Source organism: Macaca fascicularis, chromosome 4 (genome assembly GCF_037993035.2).
Source record: "Macaca fascicularis isolate 582-1 chromosome 4, T2T-MFA8v1.1".
In the NCBI taxonomy this organism is placed as follows: Eukaryota; Metazoa; Chordata; class Mammalia; order Primates; family Cercopithecidae; genus Macaca; species Macaca fascicularis.
Window position 1 is genome coordinate 85,644,373 of NC_088378.1, and position 14,354 is coordinate 85,658,726.

The 14,354-nt window shown below is 40.3% G+C and overlaps 1 protein-coding gene across 2 annotated transcripts in view; it reads left to right on the plus strand.

Moving 5' to 3' along the window:
* Nucleotides 1–14,354, plus strand: part of MDN1 (midasin AAA ATPase 1) — a 184,685-nt gene that overhangs the window by 84,448 nt on the left and 85,883 nt on the right. For both annotated transcript variants that reach the window (XM_015449074.3, XM_015449075.3), the window contains exons 32-35: nucleotides 2,325–2,469; nucleotides 4,591–4,720; nucleotides 10,422–10,640; nucleotides 12,621–12,818. In XM_015449074.3, coding sequence (XP_015304560.3) covers nucleotides 2,325–2,469; nucleotides 4,591–4,720; nucleotides 10,422–10,640; nucleotides 12,621–12,818 — 692 coding nt within the window. The remainder of the gene's footprint in view (nucleotides 1–2,324; nucleotides 2,470–4,590; nucleotides 4,721–10,421; nucleotides 10,641–12,620; nucleotides 12,819–14,354) is intronic.

A 14,354-nucleotide genomic window follows, 5' to 3' on the forward strand; every position in this document is an offset into this window, starting at 1 on the left:
GTCATTAGACCTCAGACCAATATGAATCTTGATGTAGTAACACCCATTTTTTCTCTTTTGAGATATAGTTTACATGCATAATTCAGTGAGTTTTAGTAAGTTTATAATCCCATGATGGATTCTTCTTGCAAGCTATATGCATAGAACTGAGTCACTGAGTTAGTGGTATTGCAATAGAGAAAGAATTTAGTAGTTGCAGAGCTAGCCAAGTGGAAGGACAGGAGTTTATTACTCAAATCAGCTTCCCTAAAAATTTAGAAGATAGAGGTTGGTTGGTTCGTTTGTTTTTTTAGACAGAGTCTTGCCCTTTCTCCCAGGCCGGAGTGCAGTGGTGTGATTTCAGCTCACTGTAACCTCAACCTCCCAGGTTTTATTCTTGTGCCTCAGCCTCTTGAGTAGCTGGGACTACACGTGTGTGCCACCATGCCCGGCTAATTTTTGCATTTTTAGTAGACATGGGGTTTCGCCATGTTGGCCAGGCTGGTCTTGAACTCCTCACCTCAGGTGATCTGCCCACCTTGGCTTCCCAAAGTGCTAGGATTATAGGTGCGAGCCACTGCGCCCGGCCTGGAGGCTAGGGTTTTTTTGTTTGTTTTTTGAGATGAAGTCTACCTCTGTCACCCATGCTGGAGTGCAGTGATGCCATCTTGGCCCACTGCAACCTCTGTCTCCTGGGTTCAAGCCATTCTTTTCATTCAGCCTCCTGTGTAGCTGGGACTACAGGCATGTGTCATCACTCCCAGCTAATTTTTGTATTTTTAGTAAAGATGGCGTTTCGCCATGTTGGCCAGGCTGGTGTCAAACTCCGGACCTCAAGTGATCCTCCTGCCTCTGCCTCCCAAAGTGCCGGGATTACAGGTGTGAGCCAGTGTGCCCGGCCGAGGCTAGGGTCAGAGGCCTAGGGAATGGGGAATCCTGTTGGGACAGGGTTGAAATCACAGGAAGTTGAGTTGTCTTGTTGCCCTGAATAAGTTCATGGGACTGTAAGACCTGTTGAGCGACTTTCTTGGTATGGGTTTCCATTCTAGGTGGTGCTAGTCATTCTGTCAGAATCAGGGTCTGAAAAGTACCTTAAACACTAATCTTAGGTTTTATAATAGAGATGTTATAGGAGCAGTTGGGAAGGTTATTCAATCTTGTGACCTCTGGCTGTGTCCTGAGCTGTAATTTTAACCTTGTAGTTAGTTTTATGAAGGTGGGGGGTTAGTTTTGGGAAGGTTAGTTTTACTTTTGTTTTAAAGTTAAACTATAAACTAAATTTCTCCTGTACTTTACTTGGCCTACGCCCAGGAATGAACAAGGGCAGCTTGGAGGCTAGAAGAAAGATGGAGTCAGTTAGGACAGGTTTTGTGTTTTTTTTTTTTTTTACTGTCATAACTTTTTGTTAGATTTTTTTCTCATTCATAATTTTTGCAAAGGTGATTTCAAGCTTTGCAACCATCACAATTTAGTTTTTGTGTTTTGTTTTGAGACAGTGTCCTGCTGTATTGCCCAGGCTGGAGTGCAGGGGTACAGTCTCAGCTCATTGCAGCTTCTGCCTCTTGGGTTCAAGTGATTCTCGTGCCTCAGTCTCCCGAGTAGCTGGGATTACAGGCGTGAGCCAACACACTTTGCTAATTTTTGTATTTTTAGTAGAGATGGGTTTTCACCATCTTGGCCAGGTTGGTCTCCAACTCCTGGCCTCAAGTCATCTCCCCACCTTAGCTTCCCAAAGTGCTGGGATTACAGGCGAGAGCCACTGTGCCTGGCCCACAATCCAGTTTTATAACATTTCCATCATTCAATAGAATCCTTTGTGTTCATTACACTAAATTTCTGATTAATCTCTTTTTTGTCTCTGTAGATTTGTCTTTTCTGGGTATTTCAGTTAAAAGGTCTCTTCTCTTACTTTGCGTTAATGTTTTGAGGTTCATTCCTATTTCAGCACATATTATTAATTTGTTCCTTTTTATCCCGAATAGTATTGGATATACCACATTTTGTTTATCCATTCACCAGTCGATGATATTTGAGTTCTTTCTAGTTGTTGGCTATTATGATAAGGCATGCAATTTGTTTATTTTCTTGCAAGTTACTCATTTTTAAGACCAATGCCTTAATAGGTTATAAGTGGAAAAGTTTTTTTTTCCTGATCAGAAATAACCATTATTACACAGGAATTGAGATACTGAGTCATTTTAAAATTTGTGATAGGAAACCGTTAACTAAAGTAAAAATTCATTAGATAGGTGATAACTTTTTTTTTTTCTTTTAGAGAGCATTGAAGACTGTAAAATAGAAAGATTGTATAAGCCCTTTTCACTGTTCTTCAATTTTTCTTTTAGTGTCCTTGAAGTAGAAAAGTCTCTGGTATTAGCTGAAAAAGGCAGTCCGGAGGACAAGGATAGTGAAGTAGAGCTGTTGACTGCTGGGAAAAAATTTCGTATTCTAGCAACCATGAACCCTGGGGGTGACTTTGGAAAAAAGGAGGTAAAACTTTTCTGATGCACATTTTCTTTCTAGTTTTTGACCTCAGCTTACTGGTACTTGTAAATATAGTATGTAATAATGGATTTGGAATTTTATGTTAGGTAAAAACTGGGTAAAAGTTTAAAAACCCAAAAATATTTTAAAATAATTATTGGGTTAGAAAACAATTCTGACACAAATATCTCCTTATTTGATATCTCACTTTGTGTATGTGCCTGAAATGTCATTGTTTTTTTTTTTTTTTTTTTTTTTTGAGACGGAGTCTCGCGCTGTCACCCAGGCTGGAGTGCAGTGGCCGGATCTCAGCTCACTGCAAGCTCCACCTCCCGGGTTCACGCCATTCTCCTGCCTCCACCTCCCAAGTAGCTGGGACTACAGGCGTCCGCCACCTCGGCCGGCTAGTTTTTTGTATTTTTTAGTAGAGACGGGGTTTCACCGTGTTAACCAGGATGGTCTCGATCTCCTGACCTCGTGATCCGCCCGTCTCGGCCTCCCAAAGTGCTGGGATTACAGGCTTGAGCCACCGCGCCCGGCGAAATGTCATTGTTACAGTCACTTTACCTAACCCTTTACATATGTTACCCTGAGAAAGCTCACAGGAGCTCTGCAAGAAAGTTATTATTGTAGTTTTATGGATGAGAAAAGTTGGATCTGAAATTTAAATGTAACCTCTGTTTTTAGAGTCCACTTTCTTCACACCTCTGCTTTCATGAGTGGTTTTAAAGTGACAAAAAAGTCACAACCAGGAACCTCTTCTGGTTTGTAGATGGAGCTTATTTGTTCTCGTAAGGGTTATGTGTGTCACTTTCGGACTGCTGGTAAAGTAAAGGGCAGAGGGTACTTCCTATGTTCAGAGGGTTGTGTTCAGATATATTTGGGAACCAACAACCTTGTTGGTTTCCGGCTCAAGAAACCTTTCAGTAGAGAAGTCAACGCTATGTGTTGGATCCCGATCTATTAAAGTTAGGAAGAGAGTGGTGTAACAGGTCAGGGATGATGAGAAGAAACAGAGGGGTTGATCTTAAATAGGGCAATTAGAGTGTTGGTAATTTGGTGAGTAGCTGAAATGATATTTTGGGCCTAGTTTTCCTCAGTATCATAAGATGAAAGATTGTCTCTGTGCTTCAAGATATGCTCTGAAAAGAGGGAATAAAATACATCACATTCAAAATACAAAAACTGGCTTCTGGGCAAGTAGAAATGCCACAGAGAAGTCTGATTTCAAGTTTGTGTATATTAGCTTGGCTGTCAGATTATCTTGTTTTCCTTAAGTAAATGCTTGCTGACTTTTACCCAAAGGAAAGTTACTTTTTAGTTTTGCATGCCTAACAAGCAGAGCAAGGTAGGATGCTGGACGCCAGAGGTACTGGTTGTCTAGGATACTGATAAGGTACACACACGTATTCTTTATTCCCAGGTCTCTGTGGTAGACAGAGATATGATCTCTCAGATAGATGATCATCAAGTAAAAGGAAAGTAATAACAAAGTAATCAGACAAACCAGTAATGATGCTTATGGGGCTTTGCAAACATTTGTGAATAGTGTTAACTGACCTTGTAGAGGGAAAAGGAATCTACAGGGGCAAAGGCCCTAAGACTGGAGTGGCTAAACAATTTCTAGTTCTTCAAGAGGTGGAATATATACTTTTTAAAATCACACTCCCTTTGAGCCACATAAAAGAAGTTTCTTCCTCCTATATCAGACTGCCCTTCTCTGTGGGAAGAGAGGTATTTATTTTCTCTGAAGTATTATTTATGTACCTGATGCAAAGTAAAGGTAAAGTAAAAGGAAGAATCTTTACTTAAGGGGAAGAGTTCAGATTTGACTGGGACTGGCTGGAATCCTGCTTCCACTACTTAGTCTGTAAGGCCTGTGGACCATGTCTATTAAGAAAGTGATGATGATACTGGAAGGTGTCATGGAATGTAAGGAGCCAAGACAAAGTACGTCTTCAATTAATTATATCTGATAGTAGAAATAATAATAATAATAATAATAATAATAATAAAAAGTGTGTAGTATTTGCTGGACTTAACAGCTAACAACATTCTTTCAAGACTTGTTTTACAGCTTTCCTTATAGTTTTAAAAATTCACGTTGGAGTTTTGTGTTTCTTATAGCTGTCTCCTGCCTTAAGAAACCGGTTTACAGAAATATGGTGCCCTCAAAGCACAAGCCGTGAAGATTTAATTCAGATAATTAATCATAATCTTCGTCCAGGATTGTGTCTGGGCAGAATAGATCCTAAAGGTGAGAGTTTGCAGGTGGTGATGGTAGTATTGGATCACAGCAGGGTTTGTGTTGGGAGTTGAGGGATCTCTTACAGGACATTAGCCCTGTATGTGTATGGTGTGTTGTAAGAAGAAAGGAGATAAATAAATGAAACAAAGTAGACAAGGAGAATGTGGTATTTTTCTGTTATCTTCTGTTAAAGTGTCCCATCTTCATATTTTCGTCATTACCACTTGACACAATGGCTGTAGAATTCCAGCTGCATTTCTTTAGTTGTCATATATGAATATGTTATTCTTTCACTTTATTTAAAAAATTTTTTGTCGAGGTATGGTGGCTCACACCTGTAATCCCAGCACTTTGGGAGACCAAGGTGGGCGGATCACCTGAGGTCAGGAGTTGGAGGCCAGCCTGGCCAACATGGTGAAACCCCATCTCTACTAAAAATACAAAACTTAGCTGGGCGTGGTGGCGGGTACCTGTAATCCCAGCTACTCGGGAGGCTGAGGCAGGAGAATCGCTTGAACCCAGGAAGTGGAGGTTGCAGTGAGCCAAGATCGCACTGTTGCACTCCAGTCTGGGCGACAGACTCCATCTCCAAAATAAATAAATAATTTTTGTTATGAAAAATCTCAAGCCTGAGGAAAATAGATTAATATCCATAACTTAGAATTAACAATTTAAAATATCCAATAAGAGTCAACACTCTTACTATGTTTTTGAAGCCTGTATTGGTTTGATGTCTGCATATTTATCTTAGACATTCAATGGAATAAATTTAGAACCCAGATCTGGTTCCAAGACTAAATACATAGTTTTTTGGATCATTTTTTATATTCTTAAAGAATTTTTAAAAAGATACCTGCTTCTTTGAAATTGGAATTCGTGGCTATGTTCAGCTTTTTAAAGGTGCCCTTCTGCACATTTTCAAAAATGAGTCGAGTGGCTGTGGAGAGCATCTAATCTGCATGGAACCCATTCTCACCTGTGGTGTGGTGTTTTAGGGACCACTGACTCTTTAGTCATCTGAGCAAAGACTTCTTTTTAAGAATGGCCCACGGTGAACTGCCACATTTATAAGTATACACACTGCTGCTTGAATGGCCAGAATTCCCCATGCCTTGTTGAACTTCCTTTTTTCTCTACAGTCTTTACCAATATCACAGTCACCCAGTGGCACAAGAACTGACTAAGCCTGTAGTTAGTTGTCAGACTCATTTGAAGGGTTTGTTGAAATGCAGCTTGCAGGGCCCCACACCCAGTGTTTCTCAATCAGCAGGGGCAGAGAATTTGCCTAACAAGGCCGCCCCTCAGGTGATGCCACTAATGTTGGTCCAAGGTCCAGGCTCAGAGCCTCAGAACTCAGAACCCATAACTCTTGTGTGCTGTTTGCAGTGGCACATTTATTGTGAGAATGCCAGTAAAAGGAGTATAATACAGACTTTTTTATGGGGGGGTTCAGGGAAGACAAGGTCTCTGTCACCCAGGCTGGAGGGCAGTGGTGGAATCACGGCTCATAGCAGTCTTGACCTCCTGGGCCCAAGTGATTCTCCTGTCTCAGCCTCCCGAGTACGTGGCACTGTAGGCATGCACTACCAAGACAGGCTAATTTTTGTGTTTTTTTAAGAGATGGGGTTTCACCATGTTGCTCAGGCTGGTCTGGAACTCCTGGGCTCAAGTGACCCGCCTGCTTTGCCCTCACTAAGTGCTGGGAACTATAGGCAGGAGCCAGAAGGCCAGAGCAGGCCTGAAGACAGAAATCGTTAATCAAGCGTGATTTATCTTTTGGCTCTGTGTTGGAGCTGGATTCCTTCAGGAAGTTACCTCTTCATCTCCTATGGGCTATGCTTATTCCTTTGTTATTTGGATTGTGGTAAGAATGACAGAGGGTTCAACTGCTGTCATGACCATGCTTGCTGTATCACCAGTGTGCTCCATGCAAGCATGGGAGCCCTGAGGACTTACCTCTGAGCCCCACACCTTGTCCTTAAGGAACTTGTTTACTCCAGGCTTTCTAGGCTACACAGCAGCAGACTTCCCAGGGAGGCATTAGAGACCTTGAAGGGAGCATGGTGAATAAGGGAAGTGGCTTAATAATTCACAGTTTTATTTTCTAGAAATAGATCAGGAAGGCACACATAAAAACTTCTTTAAAAAATTGTGAAATATAAAACAGGAAACTAGACATAGCTTTTTGTTTTTAGATTTTCTTTAAAGATAGTTAAGATTTGATGAATTTATTTATTTTTTTGAGACACAGTCTTGCTCTGTCCAGGCCAGAGAGCAATGGTGCAATCTTGGCTCACTGCAACCTCCGCTTCCCGGGTTCAAGCGATTCTCCTGCCTCAGCCTCCCGAGTAGCTGGGACTACAGGCGTGTGCCACAATGCCCAGCTAATTTTTGTATTTTTAGTAGAGACGGGGCTTCACCTTGTTGGCAAGGATGGTCTCGATCTCTTGACCTCGTGATCTGCCCGCCTTTGGCTCCCAAAGTGCTGGGATTATAGGCGTGAGCCACCGTACCCAGCTGCATTTAATATTTTAACTAATAGTGTCCTTCTAAATTGAATTCTGATCCTAATAGTAGTACTTATCCTTATTGTATTATCTTAATGAGTATATAAATACCACTGTGGGTTCTACTTAATTTCTCTAGTATTTTTAGTTCACAAATCTCTGTAATAGTATTATCCATATATTCATAGTATGAACAAAACAAAAGATTCTAAAAGCCAGGCATGATAGTACGTGCCTATAATCTTAGCTACTCAAGAAGCCAAGGTGGGAGAATCCCTTGAGCCTAGGAGTTTAAGATTACAGTGAACCATGATTATACCAGAAAAGATTCTGAGAAATTGATGTGTTTAAAAAAAAAATTGACCTGTGAAAGGCACATAAACTGCTTTTTACAATCTCAAACTTTTGTAAACAGTACTTCTGTGTTACATTGGTATAATGTACCAATATTTGGTACATTAACCAATACTTTAATGAACCATTCTGTTTCATTAAAACAGCTATCGGCCAGACACGGTGGCTCACACCTGTAATCCCAGCACTTTGGGAGGCCCAGGCGGGTGGATCACGAGGTCAAGAGATCGAGACTATCCTGGCCAACATGGTGAAACCCTGTCTCTACTAAAAATACAAAAATTAGCTGGGCGTTGTGGCACATGCCTGTAGTCCCAGCTACTCAGGAGGCTGAGGCAGGAGAATCGCTTGAACCCGAGAGGTGGAGGTTGCTGTGAGCCGAGATCATGCCACTTCACCCCAGCCTGGGCAATAGCGTGGGACTCCATCTCAAAAAAAAAAAACAAAACAAAAAACCAAAAAACAACTATCATTTATAATGACTTCCTTGTGTTATATTCTATATATAGAGATAAGAAACTGTATAGTTCTCCTTAGATAAGGTCAGATTGCTCTCCAGAAAGATGGTATCGTTCACAACACTGCCAGCAACGTAGTGAATGTGCCTGCTTGCCACAGTCCCTCCATCAGGGAGTTTTCTCTCTCTCTCTCTCTTTTTTTTTTTTCCCTTCTTCCTTTGAGACAAGGTCTGGCTGTGTCATCCAGGCTGGAGTACAGTGGCACAATATCGACTCACTGCAAGCTCTCCCTTCCAGGCTCAAACCATTGTCCCACCTCAGCCTGCCAAGTAGCTGGAACTACAGGTGTGCACCTCCGTGGCCAGCTAATTTTTGTGTATTTTGTGGAGACAGGGTTTTGCCATATTGGCCAGGCTGGTCTTGAACTGGAATTATAGATATGAGCCATGGTGCCTGGCCTCATTTTAAAAAATACAGTAAAATCCATTATTTTATCCTTTTTAGTTTAGCGGAGGTTTAAAATGTCTTTGTCTTTTGTTATTAGTGACATGAAACATTGTTTGTGTTTTATTTTTATTTTTTTGAGACACAGTCTCACTCTGTCGCCCAGGCTGGAATGTACTGGTGCCATCTCGGCTCACTGCAACCTCTGCCTCCCAGGTTCAAGCAATTCTCGTGCCTCAGCTACCCAAGTAGCTGAGACTACAGGCACGTGCCACCATGTCCAGCTAATTTTTGTATTTTTAGTAGAGACGGGTTTTCACCATATTGGCCAGGGTGGTTTTGAACTCCTGGCCTCCAATGATCTGCCAGCCTTGGCCTCTCAAAGTGCTGGTATTACAGGCATGAGCCACCGTACCCAGCCTTTATTTTTAATAAATGAATCTTTTTGCATTTGGTATTCATTATGTCTTTTGGGGTGATACTCTTCATTACATTTATCATAGGTTTTAATATTCTGTTACCTTTTCATATTCTTAAAATACATATGTGAACTAAAAATACATATGTGAACCTATTTATCTCTGATGATCTTATTTCTTAAATGATCATAATTTAATTTCTATTAATGGATTAATTTTTTCATTTTCTTTTTTTAAAAATTTACCTTGAATTTATTCTTCTCTGAAGTGTGAATCTAAGTACTGGTATTTACCATCTAGTTGAAATAGCATTTACTTTCTTTCCTCATTGTTATTGAAATTTCCCCCTTGCTTTGTCATTTTAAGCTTTTTTTTTAATTTTTATTTTTTGAGATGGAGTCTCGCTATGTCGCCCGGGCTGGAGTGCAGTGGCACGATCTTGGCTCACTACAAGCTCCGCCTCCCAGATTCATGCGTTCTCCTGCCTCAGCCTCCTGAGTAGCTGGGACTACAGGTGTCCGCCACCACCCCCAGCTAATTTTTTTGTATTTTTAGTTGAGACAGGGTTTTATTTTGTTTGCCAGGATGGTCTTGATCTCCTAACCTCGTGATCTGCCCATCTCGGCCTCCCAAAGTGCTGGGATTACAGGCGTGAGCCACCGTGCCCGGCCTTAAGCTCTTTTTAAAGAGTTTTTTTTGTTGTTGTTGTTACCAGTATTCTTCCAACCCATTACATTTCTTCTAATTCACAATATATGTAGCTTTGGAGGCTATTGCTGTGCTTTATATTATAGCAGTGCTTCCTTCTAATCTTTTCTTTCTTTTTAAAATATTCTTTGGTATTCATACTTTATAGATAAATGTCTACTGTTGACTTAAGACATGTTGTAAAGTACTCCACTCAATTTAATTGGGATTGCTTTGACTCTATATGTACTGAAGTATTTTCTTTATTTCGAGACAAATATTATCTGATAGGAAATTGTGATAATTAGAATATTCAACTTGATTCATGAAACAAAATTTGTGAACCCCCCTAATTTGCTGAATTCTGATTGCTGCATAGATATATATAAAAAAAAAAACTTGAATGAATGGCATTGAAAAGATAACATTCTTTATTACATTAAATGGAAAAAAATACATTTATTTAAAATACAAGTAAAATTATAAGATATAATAAAATTTGCATATTTTCTAAAATAATTGTGATGGAAGTTCGAAACTGTGTCCTAACTCAAATCAAATGAATATTTCTTTGGGCGGTTTTCAGGTCAGTGTCTAAAACTGTAACTCCCAAAGTTTTGTTTTGTTCTTTGGATAGGGATGGACTGCTATTGACGAATCCTTTCAGAATTTGATCAAAGCTGCAGACTGCTTTTGTTAGAAAAAGCATTCATGTACATTCACAGAACTTTGCTTAGAAGGAGCAAAGACCCCTTTTAGGCCACCTGTGTGCCCCAGGTTATGAACTGTTGTTCTAGGATCTCCCGCTAACAGCAAATTCTTTTTTGTTTCTTGTGTTTAGGGTCTGACATACCTGAAGTGATGCTGGATTTCATTGACTGGCTGACCCACCAAGAGTTTGGCAGAAAGTGCGTGGTCAGTATCAGAGACATCCTGTCCTGGGTTAACTTCATGAACAAAATGGGGGAGGAAGCTGCTTCGAAAAGGCCAGAGACCATCTCCACTGTGACGTCTTTTGTCCATGCTGCATGCCTGGTGTACATAGATGGAATAGGTTCAGGTATGTTGTCTGGTAGCTGGTGGGGACAAGGGGCTCGGATAGGGGGGCATAGGAAATGGAGCAAGCCCAGGCCTCTGACCCAGCTATTTTACCGAATCACTTCGCAGAACATTTCCAAAACTCAGAATGGGTTTCCTTTTGTTTGTACTCTTTGAAGAGTGGTTGGCACACAAGATACGCTGCAATTTCTCAAAGCTGGTAGACCAGGTACTTAACAAACATGAAGTGGTGATTATGAGTAGAGTAAAGGCTGTTGAAATGTCTTTGCTTCTAAAGCACTGGCTTTTTTTTTTTTTTTTTTAAACTTTATTAAGTTCTGGGATAAAGCTTAAAATTAAGTGTTAGGAATAAAGCTTAAAATTTTAAAGACATTGAACACTTGAACAAAGGCTTTTTAGCAAAGCAATTTTATTTTTGTGCAGAGGGGTATTTTTTTGGCCAGTTGCCATGGGAGTACACTTGAACAAAGGGCACGAGAGCCTTTTTTTTTTTTTTTGACGGAAGTTTTGTTTTTGTATTTTTCTTTTATTGACCGGGATTGGGTTGTATAACTTAAACTAATTTTGATTGGCTAGACATTTGAATTTTTTTTTTTTTTTTTTTTTTTTTTTGAGACAGTCTCGCTTAGTCGCCCAGGCTGGAGTGCAATGGCGCGATCTCGGCTCACTGCAAGCTCCGCCTCCCGGGTTCACGCCATTCTCCTGCCTCAGCCTCCCGAGTAGCTGGGACTACAGGCGCCCGCCGCCTCGCCCGGCTAATTTTTTGCATTTTTAGTAGAGACGGGGTTTCACAGTGTTAGCCAGGATGGTCTCGATCTCCTGACCTCGTGATCCGCCCGCCTCGGCCTCCCAAAGTGCTGGGATTACAGGCGTGAGCCACCGCGCCCGGCCGACATTTGAATTTTTTTAGATAAGGTGGGCATGTAAAAGAAAGTGGAGAGGAAGGGGAAGGGGTGTTTATAATGAGTTAGAAAGTTAGTTTTTTTTTTTAAATAAGGAAAGGAATGTGAGCTGGTGTTGATAGCGCCTGGTATTGTGGCGTGCCTGGGCCTTTAACAAAGGCAAAAAGGAGAAAAAGGAAAAGGTGGGGTTACTATGAATTAAAGAATAAAAGATCAGATTATTTGAAGAGAAACTGAATATGCCGGTTTGTTACATAAGTATACATAAGTATAAGGATACATATGTATACATAAGTTGATATATATCAACATGTCATCTAGGTTTTAAGCTCCTCATGCATTAGGTATCTGTCCTAATGCTCTCCCTCCCCTTGCCCCCCATCCCCTGACAGGCCCCGGTGTGTGATGTTCGCCTCCCTGTGTCCATGTGTTCTCATTGTTCAACTCCCACTTATGAGTGAGAACATGTGGTGTTTGATTTTCTGTTCCTGTGTTAGTTTTTTGAGGATGACGGTTTCCAGCCTCATCTATGACCCTGTAAAGGACATGAACACATTCTTTTTTATGATTGCGTAGTATTCCATGCTGTATATATGCCACATTTTCTTTATCCTATCTATCATTGATGGGCATTCGGATTGGTTCCAAGTCTTTGCTATTGTGAATAGAAGCACTGGCCAATTTTTAACGTGTGCAGTCATTTTTTGATAATGGGCCTGAATATTTTAAGTTTATTTTAATGTCATAAAAATCACTATGTTCTGGTTTTTCAGCCATGAAGATTTGAAATATAAATCAAAATGGTTACTAGTGCCGTATTAGGTACTGTATCTAGGCTGATTTATCATTCAGTGTCTAGAGTGTTTTACTGAATGATCTGCTGCTTAATTGATAATCCATAGATTGTGGAGGATGGGTGTTAGACTTCTTTCTTAGAACTGCTTATACTAGAAATCACATTTAGGCTGCAGTTTTGCTGAGGCCTCTTTTTTCCAGGAACCTGTGCCAGAGCTCCTGCTGAATGGTGGTGAAGCTTGGTGTTGTCCTATTGCTTCATGGAGTGATCCTCTGTCTTTTAGGGGTAACTTCCTCTGGGTTTGGTACAGCCCTTTTGGCACGAAAAGAATGTCTGAAATTTCTAATCAAGAGGCTTGCCAAGATTGTACGACTTACAGAATATCAGAAAAATGAATTGAAGATTTATGACAGAATGAAGGCCAAAGAATTCACTGGAATAGATAACCTTTGGGGAATTCATCCATTTTTTATACCAAGGGGTAAGAATGATTTTTAAAAAACCAATTTTCCTTTTCTATAGATCATAGATACTTGGCTTTTATTGTGACTTAGTTTTAATGTGTAATACTCATGATTATGTTTGCACTAACTGAGTTAGATTCTGACTTGGGAATAACCATAATTGTGGGAATGGTTCAAAATATATAACTGGCATGTAAAAATAGAGGGAAATAGAGACTTCAATCTATAAATAGATTTATACAGTGCTTATTTTTTTATTAGTTGGTTCCCACATTAGGAACTTTCCTGTAGTAGAGCTCTAAACTTTGCTAAGGTTGAGAATAAACTTTTAAGTGGCTTGCAAAGATCTGTTTAGCCTATAATGTATCTTAGCTGTAGAACCTCATCATCTTTTACAGAAACAGGTTTTGTGAACCTTTGAAGGCTCGTAATGTGTCATTCCTGATCCAGTCCCTGGCATCTGACATTTGGCCTCATAGTCATAGGCACTCAGAAAATTTCTGATAAGTGAATGAGTAAATAGGAAATGCAGTAGTCTAGGAGATAGTGGGTTTGTGTTCTAATTCTTCCTCTCTATCTAGGTTGCCTCTACCAAAGATTTAAATGAGGCAGTTAGATTAGCTACTTCTAAGGTGCTCCTATTTTTTCAGGATGTTGTTTCCATAGCAGGGTCTTCTGTTTCTTGTCCCACCGTCTTCTCTACATTAATAATTGATGAATGCCTGAAATATATGGAGTTGCAGTGGCAATTTACTAGGGTTTCAGTGGTGAACATAACCAGTCCAGATTCCATTGCCCTTTCCCCTCTCCTCAGAGCTCCATCTCTCCTTAGCAGTATTCCCTCTTCATCCCTAATGGGCTGTATTATCTAACCATCAAATCCCTTCTCTAAGCCGCCATCATAGGATTCAGTGCTCCTGTGTAGGAGATATATGCTAGTGGCCTAGAACTGGGGTGGTAAGGGTAAGGTGATAAATGTTTTCCTAGCCTCACTCTCTTTAAACTGGTGTACAAAAACAACAACGACGACGAAAACAAAACAAAAATTTCTTTCAAGAGAAAGTGGCACAAATGTTAACTCTTGCAAGACCATTATTAGTCCTGCATATCAGTTAACTTATGAGTTAAGGACGTAGTCTGAATTGTTTTGGTGGCCAAAAACATTGGATGAAATTGATTATGTGGAACCATGTGGCCCATACGCCTAGCTTACACTTGGTTTTTAGGAAAGTAACTATGAAGGTAAATTGTACAAGTACATATAGAGATTCAGGGTGTAGGTTGTGAAAGGAGAGGTGTGCGTTTGCAATTAGACTTATGTACCTATGTACATGTATGTGTATAGGAGATGGAGAGATCTGTGTAGTAGGCACAGTTGAAGAAAACATGCTATTGGCTGTTCCTTTAAAGCATTTTATGGATCTAAAAGTGGGGAAATATTGAAATAGGGATTGAGCATTTTCACTGCAAATGGTACTTCACTAACTAATAGCCCATGTGGTAGAATTTTAAAATCTTGAGTTGATGTGTACATATGATTTGGTGGTGTCCCG